The sequence below is a fragment of the Chiloscyllium punctatum genome, chromosome 7 (assembly GCF_047496795.1).
Source record: "Chiloscyllium punctatum isolate Juve2018m chromosome 7, sChiPun1.3, whole genome shotgun sequence".
In the NCBI taxonomy this organism is placed as follows: domain Eukaryota; kingdom Metazoa; phylum Chordata; class Chondrichthyes; order Orectolobiformes; family Hemiscylliidae; genus Chiloscyllium; species Chiloscyllium punctatum.
In genome coordinates this window covers 69,843,444-69,859,477 of record NC_092745.1, presented here as the reverse complement: position 1 = coordinate 69,859,477, position 16,034 = coordinate 69,843,444, and the positions used below count along the sequence as shown (strand labels likewise).

Below are 16,034 nucleotides of genomic sequence, written 5' to 3'. Positions count from 1 at the left end.
TGATGGCAACTTGTTTAATATCTTGCCAAAAGCAGTTGGTTTAAATTAAACACTTCAATGCGGACTAAATTTGAATGTTGTTGAGTTTCAACAAAACCGTCTTTGAGATTAATGTTCCAGCTCCTCTGTTGATTCACTGTATTACGCCCCAGAAGTGGACAATATGAACCTGGACGATCACAGAGGTAATTCTCAGTCTGCGCTGAGTTAGCGGATCTCAGCTGGGGCAATGCTGAACAGATTCCACCCATCCTGGGTTGTAAATGTGCAAACTATCACCAACTCCCATGCCCAACTGTCATCCAGTGCCCCTGCTGAAACATGTTGGTATCAATAAAGGAGTGGATACAGGAATAGATCAGGCTGAGATTCTATCTGGTGACCACTCAGATTTCTCCAGTTTCCTCATTTTCCTTCCCCCCACCTTGTCACAGTCCCAAACCTCGAACTCAGCACCACCTTCCTAACCTGCAATCTTCTTCCTATCCTCTCCGCCCCACCCCCACCCCCACTCTGGCCTATCACCCTCACCTTAACCTCCTTCCACCTATCGCATTTCCAACGCCCCTCCCCCAAGTCCCTCCTTTTATCTTAGCCTGCTTGGCACACTTTCCTCATTCCTGAAGAAGGGCTCATGCCCAAAACGTCGATTCTCCTGCTCCTTGGATGCTGCCTCACCTGCTGCACTTTTCCAGCAACACGTTTTCAGCTCTGATCTCCAGCATCTGCAGTCCTCACTTTCTCCTGTAAGTATTCACAACCTAGACTCACATCTGTGAAATGGCCACAGGAGTAAGGTTCAGGAGACTTGAGAACACACTGAGCAAACATCTCATGCCTTCAGGAGTGATACAAGAGGAAAACATTGCCAAGAGAGAGTAAAAAACTGTATTGCACCACAGAAATTTGCATAATCATTTATTAAAAATTTTAACAGTGGTATGTACAATATTGACATTATATACTTAATAAAATATAGTTAAAAAACTCACACTTACATGACATTAGTATCTGGTACTTGGCAGATAAAGGAAATTACATTTCACACTAGTTTGAATCATATTGACAAGTCAGCATTGAATATGTGAAATGTAAGGTCTGTTTTTAAGAGATCATTATGATGGAACTCTACACAATACAATGTTTTCTTAGACAGTCTAAACAACAATTGTTAAAGTACAAAATATACAAACCAGAAGTGATAATAAATAGTATCTACAATATTTATGATGTTAAAAACATAATTCATTTCTCCTTTCATTCTGCCTTGCAGCCACCAATATGTACAATTACGGCACATTCTGTTCTGAATTTCAAACTAATATTATGCATTAAAACTGTACACAAAACACTTAAAATGATGGTAATTCAAGGGTCACCTGACTTCCATCATGGATTGCAACCACTCTCCTGTCTCAAAAAAGAAAAACAGGAACGTTCCATGCTATTATTGATCAATGTCCCTCCCTCAATGGGGTACTATCAATAGAGTGAATGGGACTTTCAAAAGCACAGAAAATGACTGTCTCAAAACACAATGTGTAATCCACAACACAGGATGTTGGCAACAACACAACACATCTCCATATTTGGAAGAGAAACTTTGTGAACTTAGGAGCAGTCATATATTGCAGGTACCACGTGTGGCTGACTTTAAAATCACTTACAGGCTGCCTGCAGGCTGTTTGAGCAGAAAGGCATTGAATCAACAGTTCAATTATCAGGGTGTGAAACCATGAATTAGCTGTAAGCCATAAAGAAATTAGTCAAAGATAATTCACACCAATATCTTGAAAGCAGGAGATCCCATGACAGGAATGGACTGCCCCAACCTACTTCCCTTCAGGCTCACCTGAGAACCAATCTAGAAAATTGATGACAAGGAACCTCAGGGCATGCTGGGAACTCGGTGCTGTACAAGATCTTCGCTTCAACTTTCATTCAAGACACTATACCTACCTCATGGAGAAAGTAGAAGTGTGTTACCTTAACGTTTGATCAAACCTCGTGTATGTACATGTGTGCAATCAAGTGGGTGATCTTAAATATGTTTTGGGATAAACGTGTCAGAATTCTTTATAGTAAACTCACAAAAACTTGCTGCTTTATGATATACTGCAATTGGGATCCACACAATGAAAACACCCATCTCTTTCAGATAAAAACTTAATTGTTATGGGCATTTAAAGGAATGGGTATCACGGACGAGTTGGACCGAACGGTCTGTTTCTGTGCTGTACGAATCTATGATCTGTGCCAGAACGAAGTAAGCAAGGCCAAAAGATAGTGAGAAAAATTGCAAGAACATGTACAGTTCAGATAATGGTGTACAGTTGCTCAGCGATCAGCAAGTTATGTACAATTTTCAATATTTTCCGTGTGCACATGGCTGCCTTGATACTTTTCGTTGCCTCTTGGAACAAAGCCGTCTCTTTGCTGAGCGCCTGCTTGTTTGAAAAGCAGAAAAATAAAACATTGTTTTATAAAATAACAGTTTCTTGAAACAATGTGACAAATCAGACACAGCGGGAAAAACTTAACTAAGTAGGTGGAGACCTGCAGACATAAATCTGTCAATATGTCTGACATCCCAGTCTCTGGGAGCCCGGAGGGGTTTAAGTGTCTAATTGACACGAAGTGCCCTTTACTGCTTCAACTTCACGGGGTAGGTTGGGGTGGGAGTGCGGGCATTTCCTTGCTGTATCCGCACCAGAGGGCCAGATGGGTGGCTGGGCCATCCATTACTGAGCAATGACACAGAGAGCAGTGGCTATTGGAATTAAGGCCCTAGGGAGCTTTGTCAGGGAGAATAATTAAATCTCAAGAAATGCACATGCAGGTGGGATGGGATTCTTAGAGAGAGGATTACCATGTGATGTGGGTGGGAGAGGAAGCTACACGAAAAAGGGCAGTAAGTTCTTCTCAGTGGGCACATCCATCCTGATGCCAACTCCCTCAATCAGGCACTGAATGCCTGCATATGCAGAATACACCTTTTTCCTGTCAGTGTCCACGCACCCACTGAATGCCAGCGGTGGCAGGGTAAGGCTTTCAGTGAACCTCTCAAGGGCATCAATTGGTGAACAGACAAGAAGGTCATCTGCGAGTCTACCTTTCCTCACTTTAACGAAGAAGGCTTGCACACACTGCAACCTCCTGCCCAATTAAATGCCATTTCATCTCACAGCCCCAACTACAGAGATGGAGGGTCACCAAACTGCCACCCCCACCTTACCAGTAATGAAAATCCATTGCTGTCCAAATTCACAAATGTTTCTGATCCCCCAGCCATCAGTCAACAGGGTTCCCTTGAGAGCATTTTTTTTGTCATCGAGTCCCTACAGTGTGGGAGCTGGCCATCTGGCTCATCATTGGTCTGAAGAGCATCCTATCCAGACCCACACCATCTCGTAACCTGCATCTCCCATGGTAATATGTCTAAATGCTGTGGACAACTTAGAATGGCCAATCCACCTAAGCTGCCTGTGGGAGGAAACGAGAGCACCCGGAGGAAACCCACACAGATGGGGAGAATGTACAAACGCCACACAGACCGTCGCCTGACTCTGGAATCAAACCGGGATCCCTGGTGCTGTGAGGCAGCAGCATTAACCACTGAGCCCTTGTGTGTTCTTTCCTGAAACTAAGTAAGAACTTAGAAGGATTAGCAGTTTTTGGGCAAATCACAGATTCCCTGCTGAAATTGAAAACACAGCCCGAACTCAAGCTGACATGTCAAGTCACATATCCAAATGCAATTTTAGTTCAAAGTAAGGCAATAGTAATGAGCTATTCCAATTGCCCTGAGGTAAATAAACATTTGTTTATTGAATACCATGCAATCATGTTTTAATGACTTTTTTTATTTTCTTATTTGCTTTCAAACATTTTTATCTAGCGAGAACTGCTCATTATAGCAGTTGCCATGGTAGGCTCAGTGAATGTAGTAAAGCTGGAGTGAGACAATAATAGTACAGGATTTCTAAACAGGAAGAAAAGCTAAAGACATTGTGCCACTGCAGGTCGATAGTGTTTGATTATAGTGAACCTATGTCATAAAATATAAAAAGTGCTTGTTAGAGGTAAAGGGTCACAGTAGTTGTCACAGATAATGATGGTTGCTGCGATAAAGAGTGCTTGTCACAAACACATTATCTCAAAGACGGTTTTGTTTTTTTTCCCCTTTTTTAGTAATTTCTGAGTCAGAGGGTTGCCAAGGGAGGACCAATCTACAGTACTTGCTTCATTACAACTTCAACTGCAGCAGTGAGGAAAAACGACTGGTGGAAAGCCTCATAAAAAGATAGTGTGTAAATATTGACTCCCCTCCCTCCAACATTGCAGGGAGCAAAGCACAAATGCACGTCAGTGTTTCTTCCCAACCTGCAGACAATTTAATGAGCAAGTATACATTGCCATCTGTGGCATTCCCATGTGAAGTGCACAGAGACGGGAGAATTCTGTTAGCTTTACCAATGAGTAAGGGCTGCCCACTTATAGTGCAAGGGTGAAGGACATGTGCAAGATCAAAAGTCAGGACAGGCAACATATGAAGACCTAAGTAGATGCCGATTGCTAAGAAAGAATGCTTCGGAACTTCCAACACCCGTGTTCAAAGTTTAAAAATAAAAAGTTTATAGCATGAAGCATCCCTCCTGCGTTCACTACTCACTCTCCATGCCACTCTATGCAAGCTAACATTCCCTATATACATTGCCATGGCCTCCACATTCTCAATGCCAGCTTATGCCCTGTACAAAACATCCCTGGCCTTCAGACCCTCCATGCAACATGGGGAGGTGATGGCGTTGTGGTATTATCACCTGATTAATCCAGAAACTCAGCTAATGTTCTGGGGACCCAGGTACGAATCCTGCCATGGCAGATGGTGGAATGTGAACTCAATTTTAAAAAAACCTGGAACTAAGAATCTACTGATGACCATGAAACCATTGTCTTCAGTTGGAAAAACGCTTCAGGAAAGGAAATCCCTCAGCAGGTCTAAAATCACACAATACCAGGTTATAGTCCAACAGGTTTAATTGGAAGCACTTGTTTTCGGAGCACCGCTCCTTCATCAGGTGGTAGTGGAGCACAATTGTAAGACACAGAATTTATAGCAAATGTTTACAGTGTGATGTAACTGAAATTATACATTGAAAATACCTTGATTGTTGGTTGAGTCTTTCATCTGTTCGAATACCATGATAGTTTCACTTCTTTCATATATAAATCACAGAACTTTTTTTCAAAAAGTTTCATTCTCAGGTTAACTGTAACAATTGGTGTTAGCCAGATAATGTTGAAGGTGTTAGCCCCTGTGTTCTCTTTCTGTGCCATAATGTTTAGACTGATTCTAATCTAAAAAGTGAGATAACAGAGTTTTATGAATTCATGCAGTTTTTGAGCAAAGTACAATGTATATGAGTGTGTATGAGAGTGTAGAGTGTCTAGGTCTGTGAGGGGATGCATGTTTGAGTGTGGGGGTGTGTGAGTCTGTAGGAGTGTGTGTGTGTCTGGGGTGGGGGGTTGAGAGTGTGAGAGAGAGTGTATATGTGTGTGTAGTGAGTGTAGAGTGTCTTAAGTCTGTGAGGGGGTGCATGTGTGAGTGTGGGAGTGTGTGTGGGTCTGGGATGGGGAGTTGTGAATGTCTGTGAGAGAGTGTATACGTGTGCGCGTGAGCGTGGGAATGTTGTGTCTGTAGGGGTGCGTGTAAGTGTCTGTGCATACGTGTGACCGTGTTTATAGGAGTGTCTGTGTGTGTGTATAGTGCAATGGTGGTCACCTGTAGTGTGACATGAACCCAAGGTCCCAGTTGAGGCCCTCCCTATGGGTACAGAACTTAGCTATCACCCTCTCCTCAGCCACTTTTCGCTGCTGCCTGTCCCGAAGTCCGCCTTGGAGGATGGACACCTGAAGGTCAGAGGTCAAATGTCCTGGACCGCTGAAGTATTTCCCACACACTCACACATGCACCCCCTCACAGACTTAAGACACTCTATAGTCACATACACACACATATACACTCTCTGTCATACTCACAACCCCCCCACCCCAGACACACACACACACACATACATATATATTTGTGGGGTGAATTTGTACTTGCAGAGTTACATTGTACTTTGCTCAAAAACTGCATGAATCCATGTAAGACTTTGTTAACTCACTTTTTAGATTGGAATCAATTTAAACATAATGGCACAGGCAGAGAACACAGCGGGCTAACACCTTCAACATATTATCTGGCTAACACCAACTGTTACAGTTAACCTGAGAATGTAACTTTTAAAAAAAGGTTTTGTGATTTACATATGAAAGAAGTGAAACTATCATGGTATTCGAACTGATGAAAAACTCAACAAACAATCAAGGTATTTTTCAATGTATCATTTCAGTTACATCGCACTGTAAACCTTTGCTATAAATTCTGTGTCTTACAATGTGTCCTCCACAACCACCTCATGAAGGAGCGTCGCTCCAAAAGCTAGTGCTTCCAGTTAAACCTGTTGGACTATAACCTGGTGTTGTGTGATTTTTAACTTTGTGCACCCCAGCCCAACACTGGCATCTCCAAACCCTCACCAGGTCTGGCTTACATGTCACTCCAGAACCACAACAATGTTACTGAATCTCAACTGCACTGTGAAATGACCCAATCAGTTCAAGGACAGCTAGGGGTAGGCCCACATCCCACAAATGAATCAAAAAATGTTCCCAGTACCAATCAGTATGCTCCCCTTCATGCCAACACCTGTTAACCATAACATGCCACTTTATAGCCCCAATGTAAAACTATTGCTATCCCATGTCCCCAGTACTACTCTTTGCCTTTTATCTGCCAACTTGTCCAGTATCCATCTCAGGACCCATGTACAAATAAGAAAAAAAACATAGTTCTATTAAATGAGCTAGACCATATTGGAGGCTTCGTTATATAGATTTTTAAAAATCTGACTCATAACAATACATTTATTACATTTAAGTTCCTTCACCTCAGTAAAGTTTTATAACAACAAACATTTAATTCAAGTGCAACAGGCATAGGAATTCAGTGTCCCACATCAAAGAGTCCATTATCATTTAGTTGCTATCAATAAAACTGTGAAATGAAAGGCATCCTCTGTGATCCTTGTGAAATTTGTCATATCACACTCATCCAACACTGGAAACCCTCAGGCTAATGTCAGGAGCCAGAAATAGAAAACAATCCATCTTTTAAAAAACTTACTTGCCCTGAAGTTTGAATGCCTGACACACCTGACCAACCCCTTTGACAAAATGACAGCCCAAATGAAGTTACATACAGTTCACACACAAGCACTTTTACTTTTACCAATTCCACAATGCCCTGATCCTGCTCAAAGGGTACTTTACCTCTACCAAAGGCAACCTATCACACAAAAACCATCCCAGGACCAAATCAAAAGGGGTACCTTGGCTATCTGCACAAATCCATAAGGTTCAAACCTCTCTCAACTGGTCAATGGTGTGCACATTTAGTTCCAGATAGTTACTTCAGTAAAATTATTCAGGAGTGGATGGTACTATGGAGTTACATGGCCAGCTGCCTCTGGAAGCTGTACAGATGCGAATCCCAGGCCGTCTCCATTTCAGCACTTTGAAGTTGGGAAAGTTAGGGAAGCTCTTCGATAGGGCGAAACTCTGGACCCAAGCCTTTTAAGTTTTCTTGGCAATCCATACTTACCAGTTACCACACCCAAGCCATCCCCTTTCCCCAATGACTATTTCCAAAATAGAAGCTATTTGTTGCATCAATTGAATCATATTTCCCCAATTCAATATGCAATACAGGTAGTAAAGTCCCATTTTTTGTTCTTTCAAAACTCATCTCTTCTTCCCAATCCACTGTTTTCTATGACAATTGTAATCCTTGGATTTAATACTTCCATCTAATTTCCATGAAGAAAATTGTCATAAATCCCAACATATGAAAGAAACTTTAACATAACTTGCATTTTTGCAGAAGTTCTTATTTCAGGAGCATGCAGCCAATTCTCTTGTACTATTCATTGTAAGCTGCATGGATATTCAATTCAGTTTGATACAAGATAGCACACTCCAATAAACCAAGCGTACATTCTTCTAATCAAATGGCATGTACACTTAACATTTTACCTTGATGCAGTGGGCTTGCTGGCTTTCTGCACACATTGCAAGAACTTCTCAATGCTCTTTATGGTTGAAACATTTCCTCTGTCATATAGCAAAACCTAAAGACAATAGATGGTCAGTGCCATTAAAAGAAATCATGTCATGAAGATGGCTGCAGGCCTCTATTACCTGCAGGGGCCTTGCGTGTTACAATTCAATTTGCTGTAAAGCAGATTAATGCAAAAAGACATTTCTTAAGGTAAGATAGGCGATGTTAGTAATAGATTGTTGGGGTGGATGAGGAATCAGTAAGGTCCAGTAAGGACTGTAAAGAGATAGCAGGGAATTCTTCAAGGCAGGTTTGGACGCTTCACAGGATAATCTATTTCTTCAGGACAAAACAATCAAGACTGGAATGGGAACAGATCTGACCCTCGTTTTGATCAAGGGTCCCACTTGAAACATTAACTTTTCCCTTTCTGATGTCGAGTGTGCTATGGATTTCTAGCCTTTTTGACATGGTTTATGATTTATACCTGTCAGCTTCTGATTACCTGGAGTAAATGGTATTTAACAAACCAACAAGTGAAAAGAGTGTGTTTTTAAGAAACATTGACCTAGGGAATAATATTAAATTAGATGATTGCACCATTTTGTGCAGTGTTCAGTAGAGTACTGATTTCAGGCACATTTGGGTTTTAAGTAAAAGCAAGTCCCTGGGTTCCATTCCATCTGGAAAAAGATTACAGGACAATATAAAAGGAGTCATTCAAAGCTGCAGGACAATACAAAGGAGTAATTCACAAGTACAAGAAACGTTCATACACCAGGTATTTAAAATTAGACCCTTGGATGAGATCACATTTGTAAGTATGAGCATTCATAAGTTCATAAATTGGGGACCCCCTGTAATACTAAACAATGCAGTCCCAAAATAGAAAGCATGCCACAAAAAGTATCACAATTGACTAGAGATACCCGTTTTGAGTTAATTTACTTATGCACACTGAAAAACTGAAATGAAAGATTACAATGCAAGGGGTGGTAACTACATATAAACTGGGTAGCAATAGGGTATGGTCTCAACCCTATCACACCCCTATTTGGTCACCTATGTTGGTTCACCATGTTATATGGTTGCTGGTTCAGCCTTCCAAGTGGCAAGCCAATCCTTTACATTGTCCTGATCTAGCTTTGTGTCAGAAGTCACACCTCTAAAACAAACATAGCACTTACCTGACATTTCCTGATGTTAGCCAACCTAAAGAATGTCGCTCCTCCAGTTTATCTGAATTATGTGACCATCTGCACCTAGTCATCCTATTTAGAGGTATACAGCATGGAAACAGACCTTTCGGTCCAACCCGTCCATGCCGACCAGATATCCCAACCCAATCTAATCCTACCTGCCAGCACCTGGCCCATATCCCTCCAAACCCTTCCTATTCATATCCCCATCCAAATGCCTCTTAAATGTTGCAACTGTACCAGCTTCCATCTCATCCTCTGACAGCTCATTCCATACACATACCACCCTCTGCATGAAAAAGTTGCCCCTTAGGTCTCTTTTATATCTTTCCCCTCTCACCCTAAACCGATGCCCTCTAGTTCTGGACTTTCCCACCCCAGGGAAAAGACTTTGTCTCTTTACCCTCTCCAAGCCCCTCATAATTTTGTAAACCTCTATAAGGTCACCCCTCAGTCTCCGACGCTCCAGGGAAAACAGCCCCAGCCTGTTCAGCCTCTCCCTGGAGCTCAGATCCTCCAACCCTGGCAACATCCTTGCAAATCTTTTCTGAACCCTTTCAAGTTACACAACATCTTTCCGAAAGGAAGGAGACCAGAATTGCACGCAATATTCCAACAGTGGCCTAACCAATGTCCTGTACAGCCGCAGCATGACCTCCCAACTCCTGTACTCAATATTCTGACCAATAAAGGAAAGCATACCAAATGCCTTCTTCACTATCGTATCTACCTGCAACTCCACTTTCAAGGAGCTATGAACCTGTACTCCAAGGTCTCCTTGTTCAGCAACACTCCCTAGGACTTTACCATTAAGTATATAAGCCCTGCTAAGATTTGCTTTCCCAAAATGCAGCACCTCGCAGTTATCTGAATTAAACTCCATTTGCCACTTCTCAGCCCATTGGCCCATCTGGTCAAGATCCTGTTGCAATCTGAGGTAACCCTCTTCGCTGTCCACTACACCTCCAATTTTGGTGTCATCTGCAAACTTACTAACTGTACCTCTTATGCTCGCATCCAAATCATTTATGTAAATGACAAAAAGTAGAGGGCACAGCGCCAACCCTTGTGGCACTCCATTGGTCACAGGCCTCCAGTCTGAAAAACAACCCTCCACCACCACCTTCTGTCTTCTACCTTTGAGCCAGTTCTGCATCCAAATGGCTAGTTCCATAAGATCTAACCTTGCTAATCAGTCTCCCATGAGGAACATTGTCGAACGCTTTACTGAAGTCCACATAGATCACATCTACTGCTCTGCCCTCTGGTCTATTTCTTCAAAAAACTCAATCAAGTTTGTGAGACAAGATTTCCCACGCACAAAGCCATGTTGACTATCCCGAATCAGTCCTTGCCTTTCCAAATACATGTACATGCTGTCCCTCAGGATTCCCTCCAACAACTTGCCCACCGCCGAGGTCAGGCTCACCGGGTCTACAGTTCCCTGGCTTGTCTTTACCACCCTTCTTAAACAGTGGCACCACGTTTGCCAACCTCCAGTCTTCCGGCACCTCACCTGTGACTATCGATGATACAAATATCTCAGCAAGAGGCCCAGCAATCACTTCTCTAGCTTCCCACAGAATCCTCGGGTACACCTGATCAGGTCCTGGGGATTTATCCATCTGTAACCGTTTCAAGACATCCAGCACATCCTCCTCTGTAATATGGACATTTTGCAAGATGTCACCGTCTATTTCCCTACAGTCTATATCTTCCATATCCTTTTCCACAGTAAATACTGATGCAAAATATTCATTCAGTATCTCCCCCATTTTCTGTGGATCCACACAAAGGCCGCCTTGCTGATCTTTGAGGGGCCCTATTCTCTCCCTAGTTACCCTTTTGTCCTTAATATATTTGTAAAAACCCTTTGGATTCTCCTTAATTCTGTTTGCCACAGCTATCTCATGTCCCCATTTTACCCTCCGGATTTCCCTCTTAAGTATACTCCTACTTTCTTTATACTCTTCTAAGGATTCACTCGATCTATCTTGTCTATACCTGACATATCCTTTCTTCTTTTTCTTAACCAAACCCTCAATTTCTTTCATGGTTTGGAGATGCCGGTGTTGAACTGGGGTGTACGAAGTTAAAAATCACACAACACCAGGTTATAATCCAACAGGTTTAATTGGAAGCACACTAGCTTTTGGAGCGATGCTCCTTCATCAGGTGATTGTGGAGCCCTCCACAATCACCTGATGAAGGAGCGTCACTCTGGAAGCGAGCGTGCTTCCAATTAAACCTGTTGGACTATAACCTGGTGTTGTGTGATTTTTAACTCAATTTCTTTAGTCATTTAGCATTACCTATATCTACCAGCCTTCCCTTTCACCCTGACAGGAATATACTTTCTCTGGATTCTTGTTATCTCATTTCTGAAGGCTTCCTATTTTCCAGCCGTCCCTTAACCTGCGAACATCTGCTTCCAATCAGCTTTCGAAAGTTCTTGCCTAATACCTTCAAAATTGGCCTTTCCCCAATTTAGAACTTCAACTTTTAGATCTGGTCTATCCTTTTCCATCACTATTTTAAAACGAATAGAATTATGGTCGCTGGCCCCAAAGTGCTCCCCCATTAACACCTCAGTCACCTGCCCTGCCTTATTTCCCAAGAGTAGGTGAAGTTTTGCACTTTCTCTAGTAGGTACATCCACATACTGAATCAGAAAATTGTCTTGTACACACTTAAGACATTTCTCTCCATCTAAACCTTTAACACTATGGCAGTCCCAGTCAATGTTTGGAAAGTTAAAATCCCCTACCATAACTACCCTATTATTCTTACAGATAGCTGAGATCTCCTTACAAGTTTGTTCCTCAATTTCCCTCTGACTATTGGGAGATCTATAATACAATCCCAATAAGGTGATCATTCCTTTCTTATTTCTCAATTCCTTGGATGTATTTCCGGGAATATCCTCCCTAAGCACAGCTGTAATGCTATCCCTTATCAAAAATGCCACTCCCCCTCCTCTTTTCCCTCCCTTTCTATCCTCCTGCCCATCCCTGAGCCATGTTTCTGTAATTGCTATGATATCCCAGTCCCATGTTCCTAACCATACCCTGAGTTCATCTGCCTTCCCTGTTAGGCCCCTTGCATTGAAATAAATGCAGTTTAATTTATTAGTCCTACCTTGTCCCTGCCTGCCCTGACTGTTTGACTCACTTCTGTTCTCAGCTGTACCCGTATCAGATTGATCTCTTTCCTCACTATCTCCCTGGGTCCCACCCCCCCCAATCTTACCAGTTTAAATCCTCCCACGCAGTTCTAGCAAATTTCCCTGCCAGTATATTAGTCCCCTTCCAATTTAGGTGCAATCCGTCCTTCTTGAACAGGTCACTTCTACCCCAAAAGAGATTCCAATGATTCAAACATGTGAATCCTTCTCCCATACACCAGCTCCTCAGCTATGCATTCATCTGCTCTATCCTCCTATTCCTGCCCTCACTAGCTCTTAGCACTGGGAGTAAACCAGATATTACTACCCTTGAGGACCTCCTTTTTAAATTTCTGCCTAACTCTCTGTAATCTCCCTTCAGAATCTCAACCTTTGGCCTTCCAATGTCGTTGGTTCCAATGTGGACAATGACCTCCTGCTGGCCCCTCTCCCCCGTGAGAACATTTTGCAACCTTTCTGAGACATCCTTTATCCTGGCACCAGGGAAACAACACACCATTCTGCTTTTTCTCTGCTGGCCACAGAAATGTCTGTCTGTACCTCTGACTACAGAATCCCCCAACACAATTGATCTCTTGGAAGCCGACGTACCCTTCGTTGCATTACAGCCAGTCTCAATACTAGAAACTTAGCTGTTCGAGCTATGTTCCCCTGAGAAACCATCACCCCCTACATTTTCCAAAACAGCATACCTGTTTGAAATGGGTATATCCACAAAAGACTCCTGCTCTAGCTGCCTACCTCTCTTACCCTTCCTGGAGTTAACCCATCTATGAGACTGTATCTGAGACTTTCCCCCTTTCCTGTAACTGCCATCCATCACATACTGTTTCTCCTAATCCAGTGTTGTCCAGTATGTTCGCCACAAATCACGTGTGGCTGCATGGGAATCCAAATGTTTTTTGATGAGTAAATAAAAATGAGTAAAGAGACAAGTAATAGGAGTGCGTGATCTGATTATTATTGTTGTAAAATGGTAAGGCAAAAAGCAGGTTGCGTAAGCATATTTTGTCTCTTCTGCATGTCAATGTTTTCTGTTTTAATTCAAATTTCCAGGATTTCCATTTGTTTTTGATTTTATATCTAAAATTCACTCTCCTCCTTTAGCTGTCGTGTTTATTCTAATCCTCTTGCACACAGCCAATAATTCCACCATTATCCTTCTGAAGTACTTGCTCTAAATCGATTAAACATCATGAAGGCTGGAGTTACATAGTGAGAGGAAGTGAGGACTGCAGACGCTGGAGATTTCAGAGTCGAGAGTGTGGTGCTGGAAAAACACAGCAGGTCAGGCAGCGTCTGAGGAGCAGGAGATTCGACGTTTCAGGTATAAGCCCTTCTTCAGGAATGAGACTTGTGGGCCGGGAGGCTGAGAGATAAATGGGAGGGGGGTGGGGCTGGGGGTAAAGTAGCTGTGAATGCAATACGTAGATGAAGGTGAGGGAGAAGGTGATAGATCGGAGAGGAGACTGGAGCAGATGGATGGAAAAGATGATGGACAGGTCAAAAGGGTAGTGCCGGGTTGGAGACTTGGGAGTGGGATAAGGTGGGGGTGAGGGAAAATGGCGAAATTGGTGAAATCCATATTAATCCCATGTGGTTGGAGGGTCCCAAGGTGGAAGTTGAGGTATTCTTCCTCCAGACGTCGGGTGGTTAGGACTTGGTAATGGAGACGGCACAGGACTTGCAAGTCTTTGGTGGAGTGGGAGGGGGAGTTGAAGTGTTCAAACACGGGAGGTGGTGTTGGTTAGTCTGGTTGTCCCTGAGATGTTCTCTGGAATGACCTGGAAGTTGGTGCCCTGTCTCCCTGATGTAGAGGAGACCACACTGGATGCAACGTATACAGGAGATGACATTTGTGAAAGTACAGGTAAATTTCCATTGGATGTGGCAGGATCTTTTGGACAGAGATTGGGGGGGGAGGGGGTCGGTGGGGGAGGGGAAGATGTGAGTGGACCTCAATTCTGTGCAGATTTTAATTTCATACCTTATGAGTGTCTTATAGGCCAAGCAACAAAGGAAAAGACATCAGTCAACTGTATTTTTCTAGGTACAGAAGTGCCTTACACCAAGTACTTCCAGCAGTCTGTACATTAAGGCAGTTACGTCTAAAGTACATTCATTCAGTGTAAATCCTAATCAACAATTGTGCTACAATGAAAAAGTGAACAACAAATAAGTTCAGTAATACTGCAAGCACGTACACATGTAATTCTATGATATGTAGGTGGAGATACTGCCAACAGGAGGATTCAATCACTTTACTAGCTGAAGTACACCTGAGGGCCTACCTCCTCCCCTTACCCTACAGAGAAATCCTGATATAAAATCATGGTCGGCAACTCTCAATGGACTATAGCAAAAGCAGAATCACTCTGTGCTAGTCTTTGTTGGCAGCTGCCAAGATATCCACACATCTTCATCATCCACAACCTTGGCTGAGTGTGGGTAGCAGCCCCAAATTCCTATGTGGAGGTTTAGCTTTAAATGTGTCACCTTTAAAAGCACTTACCTCCTGAACATTTATGATGAACAGGGTGCCTAGCTTATCAGAGTACATCCTCTGTCATCCCACAGTCTACAGCCTGGCATCTGACTGCATCCTGAATGTTGCCAGTACCAAATTACAACATTAACTCCTCTCTACCACCCCCCTTAGCCTCCCAAATGATCCGAAGTTCATCCGGTTCTAGCTCCCTAACAGGGTCTTTGGGATGGATAATGAGATACTGGAGATACTGTACCTGTTGATGCCATTTAGAAAGCCTCTTGGGTGGTTTGTTCCACATTCTCACAGCCTTCTGTAGTTTATTTTCTCTCTCTGATTTGGTTTAGCTTTCATTTTAAGATGATCTCCCATTACAAAATGGAAATGTTTAGGGGAGATGTCAGAGGTAAGCTCTTGACACAGAGAGTGGTGGGTATGTGAATGCATTGCCAGCAGTGGTAGTAGAGTCAGAGATATTAGGGACATTTAAGTGACTCTTGGATAGGCACATGGATAACAGTACAATGAAGGATACGTAAGTTAGTTTGATCTTTGAGTTGGATAAAAGGTCGGCACAACATCAAGGACTGAAAGGCCTGTGCTGTGCTACACTGTTCTATGTTCTCTACTATCAGTTCAGCAGTTCCCTTTTCTATTTTAAACCCAACCAATAGACCACTCTTTGACCTTCTCAACTCAAATTATTTAGCCCAATTTTATCCAGTATTTCATTATCCATTTCAAATATTACCAGCTGATTTCTTAGTTAATATGCCCTTCCCTATGCTATTCTATACTTGGGTTAAATTTGGAAGGCTAGTGCTGCACTTTCCCTTTTTCTTATTTAGTTGCATCTACACACCAAAAGTAACAGACTAATACATTCAGAAAACACTTTTTTCCATCTTCAATATATCTATCATTCTACACATGTGCTTAATATGCAGTATATCCTTTTGAAGCATTCTGTAATTATCTTCACAATTCAGTTGACTTAAT

The 16,034-nt window shown here is 42.5% G+C and overlaps 1 protein-coding gene across 3 annotated transcripts in view; it reads right to left on the bottom strand.

Moving 5' to 3' along the window:
• Window positions 1–944: 944 nt before the first annotated feature.
• LOC140479781 (eIF-2-alpha kinase GCN2-like) overlaps window positions 945–16,034 on the bottom strand; it is an 84,329-nt gene continuing 69,239 nt past the window's right edge. For 2 of the 3 annotated variants that reach the window (XM_072573936.1, XM_072573938.1), the window contains exons 24-25: window positions 8,140–8,234; window positions 945–2,447 (exon numbers count right to left, since the gene is read on the bottom strand). In XM_072573936.1, the coding sequence (XP_072430037.1) occupies window positions 2,366–2,447; window positions 8,140–8,234 (177 nt within the window). In that variant the 3' untranslated portion in view covers window positions 945–2,365. The remainder of the gene's footprint in view (window positions 2,448–8,139; window positions 8,235–16,034) is intronic. The other variant, XM_072573937.1, reaches the window with a different exon arrangement.